Source organism: Aphelocoma coerulescens, chromosome 15 (assembly GCF_041296385.1).
Source record: "Aphelocoma coerulescens isolate FSJ_1873_10779 chromosome 15, UR_Acoe_1.0, whole genome shotgun sequence".
Lineage (NCBI taxonomy): Eukaryota > Metazoa > Chordata > Aves > Passeriformes > Corvidae > Aphelocoma > Aphelocoma coerulescens.
In genome coordinates this window covers 577,325-595,032 of record NC_091029.1, presented here as the reverse complement: position 1 = coordinate 595,032, position 17,708 = coordinate 577,325, and the positions used below count along the sequence as shown (strand labels likewise).

The window sequence follows — 17,708 nt, the reverse complement described above, 5'->3', positions numbered from 1 at the left end:
GTTTGATGTAGGTCACTGCAGAAACATCAGCCTTGCTCAAACTCTTACTGGGAGCATTCACAGAGGCCCCAGTAACACCATGAACACAAGCCAGACACAAGAGACTCGCGTAGATGAGTTTATTAGTGCATAGGTTAGAGATTTACTCCCCTCAATATGAACCAAACAAAGAGGTTCATGCGAAAAGGTCTGTTTTGCTTTAAAACAAACTCATTGAGGCAGCTGTTCCACAAGAAGTAAAAACTATGGAGTAGCCTATTCAAATTTCTGGTCTCGATGGGCAAATTACTGCATTATAGAGAAAAAAATTCAACATGACAGGATTTTGAGGGTCAGTTTACATAACCAGCTGGTAAACAGCAGGAGTGATCCCCCCCTCATCTAATTTGAGTAGCTGTATAAATAATATTTACTGATAAAAATCTAGAAAACTACAGAATAAAAAATATATTTACCTAGAATGAGCATTAAGGCAACCAATCCTTCCTTACTTTGCATGTAAACTTCCTCACAAACACCAGTGAGCATTCTGGACTTAGAGGTAAAAGAAATTTGTTCATTACTGAAGCCGAATTTTTCGAGCGACTTCTTTGTGGCTGACTTGTAAAGAGACCAATAATAATAATAATAATGATATTTGTTTTCTTTTTTTAAACGTTTGACATCTGAATAGCTCCAGCACATTCACAGTATACCTGGACAGCAAAGCAGGAATATTCATACATACAATATAAATTGTAAACTCTGCTGAATTTTATGAAGTCTGAATTCTCACTTACTGAGTTAACTTTGATCTCAGACACTTTCAACAAAACCTAAGTTTAAGGATGCTAAACTTGTAGGACCGAGTTACTGCAGTTAACATGAGAGCTGAATATCTGAAAACATTGACGAGTATAGTTTTAGACTATGTTTAAAAAGGCACAAATTATCCTCTCCTCTATTTCTCGTAGAGTGTAAATATACCTACATATCTACATGGATATGCTTCAACAATGAGGAGTCACAAACCCAAGTTACAAATACTTTACACACAAAAATACAAAAATAACCTGTAACATTAAATGCAGTTATTTGGGTACATTTGAATTCTTTCAAGCTTTCGAGTCGTGCAAGCTGGCATTACAACAGGCATGTATACACCAAAACACTTCATTTATGTTATATCCACACAAACTTCATAACAAATCAGTGTCTCAGTTTGTATTATGTGTCAGACTCTTCTGGGGGAGTTCATCCCCGTGTGCTATATTCATACATCAACATCAGCGAACTCCAGAACAAGAAAACTTGATTTGGCTATACAAAGTCATTTCTGTCATATTCATTTAAGCAATAAGGCTAAACTGATCCATCACGTTCCTTTGCACATGAACTACCTGGAAAATTACCCGCTCAAGTGCAAACTCAGCGTGTTTCAGAGCTGTATGCTTTTACCAGAAATGTTGCAATTAACTTCTTATTAACTATGAAAGAAGTATTTAAAGCAATTAACCTTGAAAGAAAAAAATAAAAAAACTGGCAAGTGTAAAAAAGCTTTTTTTTTTTTCTCTTTTCTTCCCAAGTGTAATGCACTAGGCAGTTAAATGAGCAGTCTTTTCAGGATAAAATATTTTAGCACTTGTTGGAGAAAAAGCATAAAGTTTAAATAGGTTAAGGTGACTAAATAATTAATGCACTTAAACACAAGGCTACATCTCATAAAAACATTCACAAGAGTGCTAACAAAGGCAGCACTGGCAAGGTACTTAAAGTCATGATTAGAATTGGATTAGCAATAGGAAAAAAAGCCAAACAGTCAAAACTCAAAAGTCTCTCAACTCCCTATTTCAACTGTAACACTGAGATGTGAAAAAAAATCCTGTTACTTTAGTTCAAAGCAAGTAGGACCAAGTATCAGTCTTGCAAGTGTCTAGTTTGTGATGCAAAATCCATACACATCCTAATACATTCTGATCTTCATTTATGAGTAAACATTAAGAGTGATTTTGCTTTCATTTTTAACCATTAGTGACAGGTCATCATCCTGGGACAGTGTCAGGCATCATCTGTGGAAAAGGTTTGGTTTTACTGAAGATGTTTTGGAGTTTCTCAAGGTTCATAACTCTTGGAATGTGCTTGCTAGGACAGAGTTGTTGCCAGGATAATTCCAAGTATCAGAAGCAATACAGTTACACATATTATTATGAACATCAATTTCTGCAGGGAAAAGAGAGAAAAGTTAAGATTGAAATACTTTTTCAGAGACAGAATTGTTTAAATATATTCAGAGCCACAGTAATACTGACACCCAGGCTGAGCACTGGAATTTTCTTTCTAAGAAGCAATCACTGCTATGATTTCCTTGTTTCCTGTTTCTGACATACGTGTAACTGTGGTCACAAGACAGAGCCATCTGTGCAACATTTCCCTGTTTTCCTTTAAAGAACAAGGGTTGTTACTCATACCCAACTTCTGTAAACATCATTAGAAACAGATGTAGGTCAAGTCTAAGTAACTGCTCACTGCCACCCTCCTTGGCTAAATATTTGCAGCCTGCTCAAACCTTTACATCTGCACCCTTAGAGGAATTCACCAGAAGGTCAGTATAAACATTGTGTGGGTAATAGCTCAGAGGAGCTGCAAGGGTTAAAAAAGGAGAGCTGGTTCTGTGTAAATGCATCCAGGTGTGACCCTGGGTCAAGTATTTCTGACTGCAAGTAATGACACAGTAAATTCTGCTCCCTGCCCACAGACCAGAGCTCAGCAGGATCTCAAACACCAAAATGAAAGCCTAGATGTTAAAAAGAGTGTTAGTACAGAAATCTGAATTTCTGATGAGCTGTCTGAACTGACACCTGCTCGTGGTGTTCTGTACAGAGCTTAAAGACACTGCATGTTACAAGTTCTACTGCACTCAGACAGGTTAACTGCTATTCCCTACTTGGCCTGGATCAGCATTTTCTGGACAAGAAATGGTACATTACTACAGCAAAAATATGAACACTGAAAAACATCTCATGTTCTAAACACATTGTTATCTCCCACTGTTTCATTTAGTCTAGCATTAATAAAGAGTTTCAAAGTAAGAAATTTTAAGATGTTCTCCAAGGCATAACAGCCAACTTTATGATTACAGCCATCTCCTTTTTAAAAAACTCTACAGAAACCCCCATCTGATAAAGTTCCAAGTGTACTCAGCATTCCATATTGTTTGCTGATGTGAACTTTCAGCATAAAAAAAAAAAATTTCCAAGAGCTGCGAGCCAATTCTTGGCTTTTTGCTGTCATTTCCTGCTGCTGCTGGGCTGGCAGTGGCTGCACTCTGTGCACTGGGCAGGTCACCAGCAGGCGTCAGTCTGCAGGATCCACATGCAGGAACTGTCACAGGGCACAGAGAGCAGAGCCAGCAAAGCACTCAGTCCTCCCCCACATCCCTGCACAGATATTAAGGGTTAGCAGAACAACACAGAGGAAACAAGAGCCAAATTAGTTGATTAGTTACTTACTGCCACAGTGGCAGGAAGCCATGCATGCTGAGGTTATCCAAGCATCACCGAATACCAACAGACAAACCAATAATTAGAGCTACTATGGCAATCAACACCACTGACACAACGATAATTATCCACATTTTCTGTCAAAAAACAAGGTATTGTTAGTATTAAGTACATTAACACTTGCATTTATTTTCAGTTTTTCAAACAGTTTTTAGATCCACAAGCACTTTTGTTAAAGCCTCCTGTATTCTCAATTTGAGATAAATTTATCTGTATAATCTTGCAAATGTAAGAATTAACATTTTTAAACAGGTAAACTCATGTGATTAATGGCTACACAGTTATCAGAGATGACACAACCACCATTTACAAACATATTAAGAGGGCTCTCTTAACACTTCTGAAAAGATCCTTTGTAAATGAGCCAGGCGTGTTATCTCTGTGTAAATCTGTATCTATAGAGAGATGAATTATTCCCTCAAATCCAGCTCACCATCAAGAGCCTCACCGAATTGCACAGCATATCAAAAGGGGAAACTGGAATGTAAAAATAAACTACTTAGTAGTCTGATATCAGAATATATTATTTGGTGTCTGATGGGAAGAAAGATACTGAAACAAAACAAGTGCCATGGAAAATGCCGGAACATTCCTTTGAACTCAAGTCCTCCACAAATTCAGTGTCATGGCACAATGTCACACCCTTCCCAGAGGGAAGATCCCCCTAATTTATCTGTAAAACCAATAACTAAAGACAGAATTAAAAAAAAATAAGCCTATTTCAGCAAAAGCACTTTTATTTTTCCTGCTAGCAAATAGATTTTATAGCTTTAAATCCAGGTAAGTTTACCAGTGACAAAGAGCAAAAAACTTTTAAGGTTATTTAGAATCTGAATAGTTTAAGGTATTGGGAAAGCTAGTAAGAAAAACATGTGAATTCGTCTACTGGAATAATACATTAATTATTCTTCTGGGGTTTTTACAGTCTGTAATGGCAGCTCTGAGCAAAAAATTGTGAACACACCCTTAGCTGTGCATGAATTGCTGATCTGTTTTCACAGTCCAGGAAGTGTCTGTCTTCTATTGGTATTATAAATTTACAATATTAACTATAGCAAAATAATTCACATTGGACATGCTCCTGTGCTAAGTTAAAATGTTCACTGGCACGATTACAGAGACGACATACCCTCCGTGCTTTACTTTGATATTTAACTGCCTTTTTTGTCTCTTCTTTTGCATGTTCCACATAATCCGTCGCATTCATCACGTTCTTTTCTATGTTATTGATCATTTCACCCTTAAAATGAAATTTTGAAGAAAAAACCACATTATTGGAACCCGTGAATATTCGTTTAATGAATCTAAAAGAAAGGCTCTAGAACATCCAGAATTACTTTCACAAGTCCACGATGTACATACTGGGGATGACATTTTTTCTGCTTTGGCATGTAAAGGAAAAAGGGAATGAGAAGCAAGGGCTCACAGCTCTCACCAAACAAGGAATGTTCACGAGCAGGGCAGGCAGATTTCTCCCTTGTGCAGGAACAAGTACTGACCACCTGAAAACATCCCTTGTGTGGGAGGGATGTTTTAACAGCCAAAGCTGAAAGTGACACACTCGAGATCAGAAATCCCTGGTGTGTCTGAAGTGCAAAAGGACATGGACTACTTCCACACAAGGTTCAACAGCTCTCTAGGAAATGCACACATACAAGTTCCTCAGAAATGGGGGATTAGGATGTCAGTGTGTGACAAATTCAAATTAATTATGAAGAATGAAATTTGGCAATGAAATGGAGGATTGGTGAAAAATGACAACAAGTCTGTTACCTGTGTCTCTGTCCATCAGAAGAAATAATCAGCAGCAGTAAACAGCAAAGCATTACAGAATGATGCACAAGTAACTTTTATTCATATGTAATTCAAAAGAAACCTGCTACCAATTTCTCTTGGCTGTTTAATATCAAAGCAACAAAGGACTTCTAGAACAAAACCCAATTACAAAAAATAGTCCTTTTCAGGCAAGTTTCTCTTCTTTTCACTTTCCTGCAGAAGTCAAACCATTTTAAGATCAAAGTTAAAAATATTTTTGTTGGATAATTGGTATTTAAAGACTAACAGAACAAATTTATGTACATGTCAAGACAAAGCTTACAAATACGAGAGATGACTTGAAGGACTTGTCAAGCCCTTTATGTTCCTGTTAGTGACCACAGCAATTGCACTTCTGTGTGAAGTGCAAGGTGCACACAGCCTTGCTGACACACCTGTCATTCCACTATAGCTGAGAATCTGAAATTCCCAAGGCATTAACCAATATCCCAGGAGACAGCTTTTCGTACTTAAACATGAACAAAGATGTTCCAGCATATTACAATTAAGCATACTGAAGAAAATATTAAATGTACTGACTGTGTTGGCTATTGAAAGCATGTCCTGCAAGTACATTGAGATGGTCAATTTGCCCACAACAAAACAAAAACCTCCAGTGATTAACTTTCATATATTCCAATCACAGCCCAGAACCACTCTAAGTCTGCATTATCTGAATATAATCAACTGCTTCTGCACACTGCAAAGAGGAAGAGTGAGGAAAAAACCCACCATCCCATAAATGTGTTTGAGCTGGTTCGCTTACCTGAGTCTCAACAAACATTGCCATGTCCATAAACATCTCATGAAGCTCCCGAATGCTGGACTCCAGTTTCATAATATCCTTGTGACGTGACTCGATTTCATTCAGGGCTTGCCTGGTAATTTGAGAGTCTGATATAATCTTTGGGAGAATGGAAAGACACATGGATGTAAGCAAGGGCCAACACACTTGTAAAGAGCGGGAGCAGCAGAACAGAAGAGACGTAACTGGACCAGGAATACTTACATCAGAAGTGAAAATGGAAGGATTACCACTCTCTAACATTTCTTCCAGTTCCTCATCAGTGGTGGTCTTTCCAGCTAGGACAAAAACAACAGGACTTCACATTACATCACTTATTCATTATTGAACATAACAGTTTACCATCCAGAAGGATGACAATTCAGAGATAATTCCTGCATTGAGATTTTGCAGGATAAAACCCTGTAGTGTCCAGCCACTACCAAGGGCCATTTTGCTTATCACAAAATCCAGAAGGTATCAAGGAATAGTCAGAAACCAAATGTAGATTCAAAGCTACCATGAAGAATCCTGGTCAGGGTCTTTCTTTGTCAAATTGAAGAGTTTGATCAGAAACATTTACAATCTACGTATGAGCCTTGCTCTGTGGAGTGTTCTTCAGAATGCTATTCATGTAACACTCAGTATTTACCTATTCCATTCAGTCACATCACTCACCCCACCACTGTGTGGGCAATAAAATCTTTACATAAATTTGATTTTACCAACCCAGGATTCCATTCATGTTCCGCACAGAGAAGATGATAACCCCCAGTGTGCCTTCACTACTGCTTTGATGCAGTTTAGTATTGCATGTCTGAGCCAACTGAATCCTATTGATCACACTGGTACAACAAATCCAACACAGCCAAAGGATTTGTATTGTACAGTTTTAACAATTACATATCAAATCCCTATTCTGCCAATGAAAAATAAGTTGAATATCTGCACCAACTTATGTAATTCTGTCCCACCAGTTGAAAGATACAGTTTGACTATTACTTTCTGATGTTAATACTCAAGAATGCTGCAAAACCTGCTTTAAAATTTGTAATGTTTAAGAAAAGCTGAAGGCTCTAATTGGGTCATAACAACTTTAACTTGAAAGAACCATATCCTGAGGTATCGGGGTCCCTCCCCTCAAACACAAGCAAAGAACAACTTAACTTGCCTAATCAACTCTACTGAAATGCTGAATTGAACCATTAGCACCAGAGGCTTAATGACAAATTTGAAAAGCACATGAAAAGCAAAATTTTCTTATAATTTGCCAGGTTCTGTGTTTGCATTCCCCGTTTCACCAATGTATGTAATCACTTCTATAAAGCATATTAAAAAAAGAGACTAATTTTAGGCACTTTTTAGACACCTTCTAAGGTAGATGCTGTAGTTCAAAGTAAAGCCAGGAACGTTTCTAAATACTCATAACAATGAATTGGAAGTAAGTCATATGTGAGTCAGTCAACAAATGATTAAAGCACATATAACACCAGCACTGATTTTATGCCAGATGAATTTAACAAGTGTCCTTGTAGACAGAAATGGCATCAGATAAAAAGAGCTGTTATCCTGTTAGGCATGTTAATTTTGGAATGGCTTTTAGTAACACTTGCTGTTTCAGAATGCAGCTTTTCTTAATGCCTCATTTAAAGTTGCAACATTGGATGTAAATGAAGCAAAGGAAAAAGATAATTTCTTTATTAATTTTCAATCTAAAGGAAATTATTGAGTGAGTTTTCTCTCTTTTCTTTACAGCTGTTCTAAAAAGAGTAATATCAAAGAGTTTGTGCCACGCAGTAAAATTGTTTCTTTTCTCTCACACACTTCGAGATGCTGTCCAAGATCTCTGATGCTTTGTACCACATTTCATGAATACACGACACAGCAGGTACTAACAGCAGGTAATTTTGGGATTTCCAGAACCGTGTTTGGGTCACTTACTTATCTCTAACTGTCTCTGTATCCGGCCTTTGCTGCGCTCCCGGAAAAGCGTTTGGGTCTCGTTGTACTCGGTCATGACCTCCACGAACTTGTGTGCCAACACGGAGTGCTGGTGTGAGGGGTCGGACACGGGACAGAAAGGGTCATCAGAAAGGGTCATTTCTGTCATACACAACAGCACTGCACAGCAGCTCAGAGTGCCACTCACTGCCCAGCAAAACACCACGGGACATGATTTCACAACAGTTAAACTCATCCTCCACTTTACCAGAATCCACTGATTTTCTCTGAACTGGAGGGATCCTACCTGTGTTTTTCTTATCCTGAGGTCCACTGATGTCCGGTTAGCATTTTCACCCTGATCAAAACTCTGTTCGATAGCTAAGAACAGGACAAGAGCACTGAGTCAATGGCAGTTATTTAACAGTCTAGCTCAATTGCTTTGTAAATATTATTATTACTTTTTAAAGGTACAAGCTCCCCATAGACATGTGTAACATTTCAGGGGAGGAGAGGGGTGGCAGTGATATATAAATAAAATTTTAAAATAATTTTGATGATTGGTAGAGATCTTTAAACACAGTAACTGCTTCAATCATACTCTAAACAGAGTTACACTACACTCTGTTACACTCTGGAAAAATTTTAAAAGATGTCTTTTTGCAATTGAAGTTAATCTTCTTCCACAATATCATCCCCCCCAAAAAAAGCACTTCAGTTGCAGAATACATTTCTACACGGAGGAATAACTTTGCACTGTAATTTTCTAGGTTATTTCTGAAAGCAAGGAGCTTTATTTGTCCTCACAACTTACCCTTTAGCCTGGCCCGGATTTTATTAGCAATCTTCTTTATTTCCTCATTTAGTTCTTCAAGTTCTTCCTTCGTTCCTTTAAAACATACATTTTTTTAAACCATTAATGATTGATAATAGTAAGTCAGCAAGAGTCTATGAATCTACCTTGCAATCTCAGAATTGTATTCAGTACAGCTATGCAGAGTTGAAGTTTATTATCCTCCTAAGTACTTTAAATACTGTTTTTATAACAGCAACCATCAGGTTCTTGCTTCTTATGATAGCCTTACACCTGGGAAATGTTATTATTACCAAGCCTTCAACTAAACCAGGTGATAAACAGTTTTTTTAGCACATTCAGGGTAATGTTAATTTGCTAGTCAAAAGCTAAATGCTACTGAGTTCTAAGTACAAGTGAAAATACAGATTTATCTCCCCTTCTTCTCAGCTGTGTTGTGTACCACATGTGCACTGCTTTTACACTCACTAACAGATCCATACCAGTTACCTTCTGAGGAATTCTACCCCGAGCATTCATGGAGAGCTTTGCTAGATCCCTGTCACAGGGCTCACTGAAGGCACTGCACTCACAAGAACACACACGGCTCACAAGTGCTCTCACTGTATGCTCCTATACAATTCAGATGCAATTTTGAGCACGATTTTTAGCACAAACACAAGCTGATAAATGAGCTGAGACCACAGACTTTAAACATTTGGATGAACCCTGATTAAACATGAGATTTGCTGAAAAAGCAGCCTGCAAAATCAGCTGTAGGAATACAAACATACACCAAGGAAAACAGGGGGACAGCCTAAACTAACACCCGAAGTTCAGTTTTCATCAACAAGATGAAACAACAAGATAAATGTTAAGCCAGCATTGCAACATTCAAAAAAAAAACCAAAAAACCTCAGCATCTTTTCTTCCCTTTTCTTTGAGCCCTGCCCAAAGCACAGACATGCCTGGAGCCAACAAGGGTTCAGAACAGAGAAGAGTCCATGGGCAAGTGCCCTGAACTTCCGAATTCTCTGCTCAGAAAGCACAACTTCACTTCCAGCTTTGGGGTTCAAGCCTCTAAAAATAGGGCTCCACATGGAACTGGAAGTACTGCTGCAGCAGCTGGCTCTGGTGTTAGACAGGACCTTGACCCTACTGAAGCATAAGAAGAGGACTTGGCCGTATAACCTTCAGCTGACAACTTCAACATTTTCACAAATTAGAAGAAACAGAAGTAACCTCTCAGTTTCTGAAGAAAAAAATCACATATTAACGTGAGTTTTGGTCTAGAAAAGGTTTGGATCATGCAAGAAATATTCTGGAAATACATGTTTTCAAATGAGACTTTAAAAAAGTCAGAATAAACAAATGGAAGTATAAATTCAATATTAAAAATAAAAATATTTACTTAGTGTTACATTTTGCATTCTGAACACCTGAAGTTCCATTCCTGTAGAGAGCTAAAACAAAGAAACAATAGGTCAGAATACCCAGCCACAGTTATGTGAATCTTAAAAATTACTCACTTCCTTCAGGATTTGGTGCTGACAGGATAATGCTGTGCTGTTTCTTCACTTCTTCCACATTTTGTGCTATTTTTGCTATATTATTTCTAATTTCCTCAACCTAGAGGAAGAGAAATATGGCAAAGAAGACATTAGAATAATTCAGGGCAAATATTTTTTTAAAAACAAAACCAACTGCTAATAAAACCCAAACAATTTCATCTGTAAGTACCAGAGAAAGAAATCCCAGCAGAAATGTCGAAGTTTAAATAGTCTGTAATTTTTTTTTAACTAAAAAACAGTATTGTTAATAGCAAATATATTCTATATGGCAAAAAACTTAAGTGCTAATATTCTTAATAAACAACTATTTTAAAGTTCTATTAGCAAATTTCTTGTTGGTAGGGAATTAAAAACATTTCTCTGTAATAAATACAGAAAATACCCTGACATAAACTAATGAAGTGTTACCAACATTTGTTTTGGCATTTACAAACAATCCTGGGTAGGATATGTAGATGAATTGTTAAACCTAATTATTGAAGTTAAAAGGCACAGAGAGAAAACAATAAGTCTTTAATCCATGGTGAAAACTGTAACTTTACCTGTTGGAAGAAGTCATCCATAAAATGGTCTTTTTCAATGATAACTGTCTCCCCATCTTCATTTCCTTTATGCTGTAAAAGACAACAAAAACAAATCTGTGAAATAAACCCCAGGACACTGTTCTGAAAAAACAACTTCTGCCACATTGCTACAGCACACACATCTTCGTCAACAGTCTGCAGAGTAAAAGAAAGTTTTTCTTTTCTGAGGACTGTAATCTAAAAACAAATAAGCAGAGAGGCCACAGAAAGTCGGCTGAGTGCTGCGGAGCTGTGACAGAAACAGGGCCGGTGCTGAGGTGCTGAGCGCTCGGGATGTAACAAGCTGAACATCTAAGCCAGCCAGAACAAAAACCATCCACCGCTATGCTTCTGCCCTCAGGTGCTTTCAGGGTGCCATTCCACACCAGTTCAGCCATAATTAGTCTCTACTAAACTAGAAATACATTGCGTAGCCGACAAGCCCTCAGAGCCTCTCCCACAGCCCCAGGGCACACGGCCCGGCACAGCCCCCGGCTCAGCTGCCGAGCCTGCCCAGCACAATCCGTGCATTAACTGTAACTCCGACACTATTTTTATCACGGGAACGGAGAGAATTAACGTGCATCATATGAGGGCAAAGAGTTCAAGCTTCTGTCTTCTTTAATTCCCTCTGTGGAGCACAGACTGTTTGAACGGCACTGAATCAAATTTAGAACAAAATATTACTCTCAACATACAGTCAGTGGGTTATCTGTTAGAAACAAACAAACTACAAGATAGGTATCATGACGGGATTTTCATTCCAAGACACCTTTTTTCTTACAAGGCCCTCTGCCTCTGATCTTCTAACACCCACTTTCTGCTCCTAACCTCTGATTCTACTACCCAAAAAGTTTGGTTCAGGTTTAATTAGATTACGGGAGATACACATTGTTTGTGTGACAATTCTGCAATTCAATCCAGTGTCAAGCACTGCTATTATCTTATAAAGGAGTTACAGTCAATTAAGATCCAGGCATCAAAATCTACGAGTGCCCCAAATCTTCAGGGAGAAGTTACTGTACTTGGTGCCAGCTCCTTTCCTGCCAACTCAGGGAATGCACAAAGCCCTGTGGCAATGTGTTTGTCAGAAATCATGTGGGTTTTCTGCTTGGGGAAACAATAATGCCCTAAGTAAATACAGGAACAGAGATGTCACTGCTCTCCTGGACCAGCCTCCAACCACACAGTGCTGGGTGTCATTGCAGACCTTCTGCAGTTTCTCATTTTGGGGAGATAACGCTGGAACTCAAATTATCTGTCCTTAGAGATTGTCATCAATTAACAGTCTTGCTTAACACAAATAAGGGAGGAAGTCTGTGCCCAAATGAAGTCACCCGACATTCTACCTTTCCCAAGACTGCACTGCTACTAAGCCATGAGCTCTAAGTTAATATTAAGGAAGGAGCTACACTTTAAAGACATTTAACTTCATTATCTATGCAAAAGAACACCTTCTGTTTATATTTACTGAGTAAAGAATAATTCTTCTGCTTGTTCATAACTGCATCCTGTATTTAGTTATTTGAACTAAAAATAATGAAAATGGTACCTACTAAGAGATTCAAAATGTCAGCTTTTTGATCAGATCTTAGTAAAACATGTAACACCTGAGTGAATCCTAAATGAATGAACGACACACAAATTTGACTCAGAAATCTGCCTGGAGATGCTCAGCTGGGAGGCAGATGATCATGACTCCCCAGCCCACAGCCTGTGCCACATGTATTCCACTTTCATATTTGGTTGCAATGACACCCCTGACAGATCAGTTTGTTCTCTACGATTTGTTGAAGGACAGCCCACTTCAGCCATCACCACTTGAGACACCTGATAAGTTTGTCAACCTCTGTTCTCTACGTCCTTAAATCAACTCTTACCTAAAATACAGCTCATTTGGTAACTCTCTTCCACCGAAGTGATGTGCTTTCGTGCTTCTTTTGACAAGCACACAGCTCACCAAGAACTCACTTTTATCACTGAGTTTAGCAGAAACATACTGCTCTCCCTGGACTTCACCTCCCCGGTACAAGCAGTATCACAAAAAGCTGATAAAAAGTTTCACGTCAATGCCAAGAGCAATCTAATAAAGTCTGTTTGCAGCTCGTACCTTGACCTTGGGACTCCAAGTCTGGGATACGCAGCTCCATAAACACTCAGAGACCTATAAAATGTCTCAAGCTCCCCCAGGAGTTTGTGCTGCTTTGGCTGGGACAGAGTTAACTCTCTTCACAGGAGCTGGCACGGGCTGTGTTTGGGATTAGTGCCGGACCAGTGTTGACGACACAGGGGTGTTTCAGTTACTGCTGAGCAGCACCTCCAGCGTCAGGGCCTCTTCTGCTCCTCACCAAGGAGGCTGGGGGGCACAGATGGGAACAGCTGTCCCCGAGTGACCCAAGGGGTACTGCAGACCACATGGCATTATGCTATGTATAAAGCTGAAGTAAGAAGAAGGAAGGGGGGCACCTTTAATGTTAGGGCATTTTGTCTTCCCAAGTCACTGTTATGTGTGACAGAGCTCTGCTTTTCTGGGAATGGCTTGACCCCTGCCTGCCCATTGGAAGTAGGAAAGAATTCATTTTTTTGCTTTACCAATTAAACTGCCTTTACTCTCAATCCATGAGTTTTCCCACTTCCCAGTTCTTGTTGCCAGCCGGGTTAAACTACCGATATTCACAGTATAATTTCTCAGCTCCGAGCAGAAGTTATCCTGATGGTTGATGAAACTTTTGTCACTTCCACTACCTTACAGAATTGCAGAAATAAGTCAGGTTGGAGATATCTTCCTAATTACTGACCTTTGAAACTGAAAACAGCTTTTGACTGAAAAACGTGACTATTACTTGCCCTTGAAATTCCATTCAAGGTTAGCTCTTTCTCAGTGCAGATCACGTGTATTGCTCTGGCAGGCTGCAAGGATAATAACCGATCATTATTCCAGGGAATCAGCCCCAAGGAGTACATTATGGAGTGTTACAGCTTCTGCCTACAGCATCTGCGTGTCCAGAAATCCTTCTGCATCCGAGCAGCCAAGGAGGGCTTGCAGAGGGCCAAGGAGAGCTGAGGCAGCTTTGGCAGATCAATCATTAACACGCTTTCAGCAGCACTACTGTACAACCACAGAAACATCAGATGGCAACCCACTGCAATAAATCACCTCACACTGCTATGACATGGAAGGCACACAGCTCATCCTCAGAAAATTCCATGTCTGAACGAAGCCTCACATCAGAGGCTGACTCGGGGAAAAACAACAGTCGTGTTTTCCTCCTTCTGGAAATGCTCATTTTATGTTTGTTTCCGTGCCACCCAATTCTAACAGTTTTAACTTCTGTGACTTTGTGGTTTTTCACCTGTTCCTAAACAGTTCTGGGGGCACCAAGTGACCATCCAAGAAACAGTTCAGAAAAAAAATCAATGCAGTTCTGTTCAAGTTACAGGTCCTTGCTTAAAAAAAGCTACAGTCAAATATGAACTTCCAGATTGCTATGTACTACTCATTTTTCAAACATTATGGGTAAGATACCTTCATTAACAGTCAAGAGTAAAGAAATATAAAAATCACGTATTTTAAATTATTTACCAATCAAGCATGAAAAATGGATTCCAATAGATAGCTCTGCATCCACTTCAGCATGTAACAAGGGGGTAATTTTTGAGCCATGTGGACAGTGCACTCTAAAACATCACACTGCTTGAGGAGAGCCCTACGTCTAACCTTGTTCTGAAATGATTTAACAACAAAAAGAAAGCAGTTTTATTAACAGACCTTTAAAGGGACATCTCTTTTTATTTAATACCTGATGTTAGCTAAATGCACTCAACTGAACATCTGAACACAGACTGTACAGCTCTTTTAGGGCCATTTTAAGATGGACTTGTGTCTGTGAACAGCAAACCACTGAGGGCTGGGAGCACATTTTGCAATCATAGCTACGTACTACTCATTTTTTCTTCCCTAAACACCTACTATAAACCACTGCTGAAAGCAGTGTATTAGATCAGAGAGAACCTTTTAATCTTACACTTGTGCTCAAAATAACTAAAACCAGTCTGGGATTTGATCCATTGTCCAATTAACTGTATTAGAAATTTCAAACAGCTTAAAGAAGTTCATTTGGGCCTGCTCAGAGTAACTTAGAAATGACATTAAAATAACCCCCGACAGTTGAACAAACACAATTGTGGCTGCTATCTTCTGAAAAAGCATGTACTTTACAAAACTTCTTTGAGCTAAGAAAACAAGAGGAAGCAACATTATCTGAAGGCTGTATAATCTGCATGTCATCAACCACTTCTTTCTCCAGCAACTGTCTAACTACCTAAACATACTGTATTAATTAATTAAAAAATAACTGAAAGTTATGCTAATTTTGTGTTAATGAACCACAAACATTGATAGGCAACATTTCTCCCTCTTCTTTATAATGATCTAGGAAAAATTAATTGCAAAATATCTTGCTTGCTGCCCAATACCATCCAGGAACACACAAACGAGGACACGGAAAATGAACATTTCTGCTGAAGGCAATAGTGTGCTCAGTTAAAACAGGTCAGTGTGGGCTGGCTACAGTCCTGAGATCTTTTTAACTCCTTGGGTACTCCACTGGTTTTTTGGGGGAGATGGGGTGAGGGAACTTTCAGGTAAAGTATGATCAAAGGCACACATAATGAAATCCTCACGCCAAGGAAAAGAGGCGAGGTATAGTTATTTCTGAAGATTTTGCAGGCCTAGGCCTGTTTAAAAACCACAAAGTCTGTGTTCTGCTCTTCACTTAATGATTTAGCCAAGTGAAATACAATGAAACGACATTAATAAACCCAAACAGTTCGGAAAATAGGCAAACGAGTGTTAACACATTATTTCTTCAGATTCATTATTCCTTTTCAAAGCACCTTATCCATGTGTCAAGCATCTCTCTTCAAAGTGTTTATTCTATTAAAGGAAAACTACTTCACAAAACCATTAATCTTTTGATATTTCAGATAAAGATGTAAGATGGAAGCTGCTACTTCAGTGAGTTCCCCATGGAAATGGGAATATCCAGCTCCCTTGGATATGCAACTTTCAAAACTTCATGTCAACTACACAGTTATAACTGTAATAAAACATAGACTAGATCTTCAGTAACTTTTACCTTCATTTGATGTTTAAATATTCTTTTCATTAGAAGAAAACTTTTAAGTCTCTAAGCTATTTATTAATTCTACAGGCAGTGAAAATTACATTGATGAACATATGAAGCACTTCAGCAATACCGGCCCATATATACTTAAAGCAGCAGCCTGCTCCAGGAATGTTTTCAGATGTCAAATACTAAAGCTGGCTTGAAAATTCCTCTGTACAGCTGCATTAAACACTTTTAGCTCTGTCAATGGGGGGTGTGCCAGGGTGTGTTATTGGTTTATTTCATTTACAAAAACATAGAACAGGATTAAGTCTATGGGTATAGGATTATAAATTATAAAGCAATTTTGGACCACTATGGGTTGCTCTCTCTATCTGGGAAGCACACACCAGCATTGAAATTTGGCACGTGTTCCCACAACCTGGACATGTTTAGAAACAGGAAAAGGGAATGAGTATACCTGAAAGAAATGACACTGGTTTTTTGGCATGATTCCAAAACATCATTCCTGGTAGAGAAACTATAATTTAATCACCCTCGACCTTTTCAAATGCCAATTCATCCTTTCAGAGAGGAAGACAAAGAGACTGGATGGAGCTTCCAAAATGTATTTCGTGATCCACAGGATGAAAAAGCCCTAAACCCGAATGCAGCTCAACACAGCCCAACTTCTACATATACGTGGAGTACTGAACTATCACAGGAACTCCTGTGTGTTCTCCATTTCCATTTCTTTTCAGGAAAAAAACCCAAACCAAACAAACCAAACCCAAAACAAAAAAAAACCCCTCAAATAACCTTTTATTTTACCCAAGCCATATCCTGTTGCAGACAGACTGATGGTGCCTCCCCTCAGCTCTCCCTTCTTTTTTAGGATACTCTTTCCAAAGCACAAATAAGGGAAAGGAAAAGAGCGTATAAACAGCAGCAGCTACCATTTTGTAAACACGCGGAAAATAAAGCCTGCAGAGCGCTTTCCTGCCGCATCATGGCCCAAGAGCTCCCGGGCGGACAAACCCACCCCGCTACACCGCGGGCGCCTCCCGCACGGAATTACCGGGGCGTTTAGTGCCGACCAAGCCGCTTCGCAGAGGCCAGGAAGAAGCGGAGCGCGGCGCGCTAGAACAATCGCACAAGGTGGACCTGTGCTGCCAGACCCCCGGGGACGGATCCCGCGGGAGCGGGGCCCTCCCAGCCCTCGGGACCGGCGGTGCCGCGGAGCCCCCGCCGCTCCGCTCCGCGCCGCCCGCCCTGCCCGCTCCTTCGCGCGGCCACAGCGGCCCCGCGCCCCCAATCCAGTCCCGTCCAGTCCAGTCCAGTCCAGTTCCGTCCCGTCCCGTACCTCCGCCAGATCGGCCAGCCGGTCCTTCATCCCCGCGGCGGCCCCGCGCTGCCCTCCGCGCTCCTTCCGCGGGGCCCGCCCGCCCAGTGCCGACGCGCACGCGCGGCCACCATCCCCTGGGGGCCCCGCCCGGCGCCGTGACGTCACGGGGCGCTGCTCGGGCGGGGCCGGGGAGCGGCGGGGCCGCGGGGCGGGGGAGCGGGTCCCGGGGAGCGGGTCCCGGGGAGCGGG

At 40.1% G+C, this 17,708-nt stretch overlaps 1 protein-coding gene across 3 annotated transcripts; it reads right to left on the bottom strand.

Moving 5' to 3' along the window:
• Positions 1-105: 105 nt before the first annotated feature.
• STX2 (syntaxin 2) lies at positions 106-17,578 on the bottom strand. Of its 3 annotated transcripts, none has more exons than XM_069030707.1 (11): positions 17,478-17,578; positions 10,986-11,057; positions 10,402-10,501; positions 8,894-8,968; positions 8,387-8,460; positions 8,080-8,188; positions 6,364-6,437; positions 6,121-6,258; positions 4,669-4,779; positions 3,556-3,616; positions 106-2,199 (listed from the first exon to the last, which is right to left on the bottom strand). In XM_069030707.1, the coding sequence occupies exons 1-11, from the start codon at positions 17,505-17,507 to the stop codon at positions 2,099-2,101; spliced, it is 945 nt and encodes a 314-aa protein (XP_068886808.1). In that variant the 5' UTR covers positions 17,508-17,578; the 3' UTR covers positions 106-2,098. The 3 variants fall into 3 exon arrangements, with proteins under 3 accessions (XP_068886808.1, XP_068886807.1, XP_068886806.1); XM_069030705.1 differs by having other exon boundaries at positions 2,113-2,199; positions 3,489-3,616; XM_069030706.1 differs by lacking the exon at positions 3,556-3,616.
• Between the last annotated feature and the right edge of the window lie 130 nt (positions 17,579-17,708).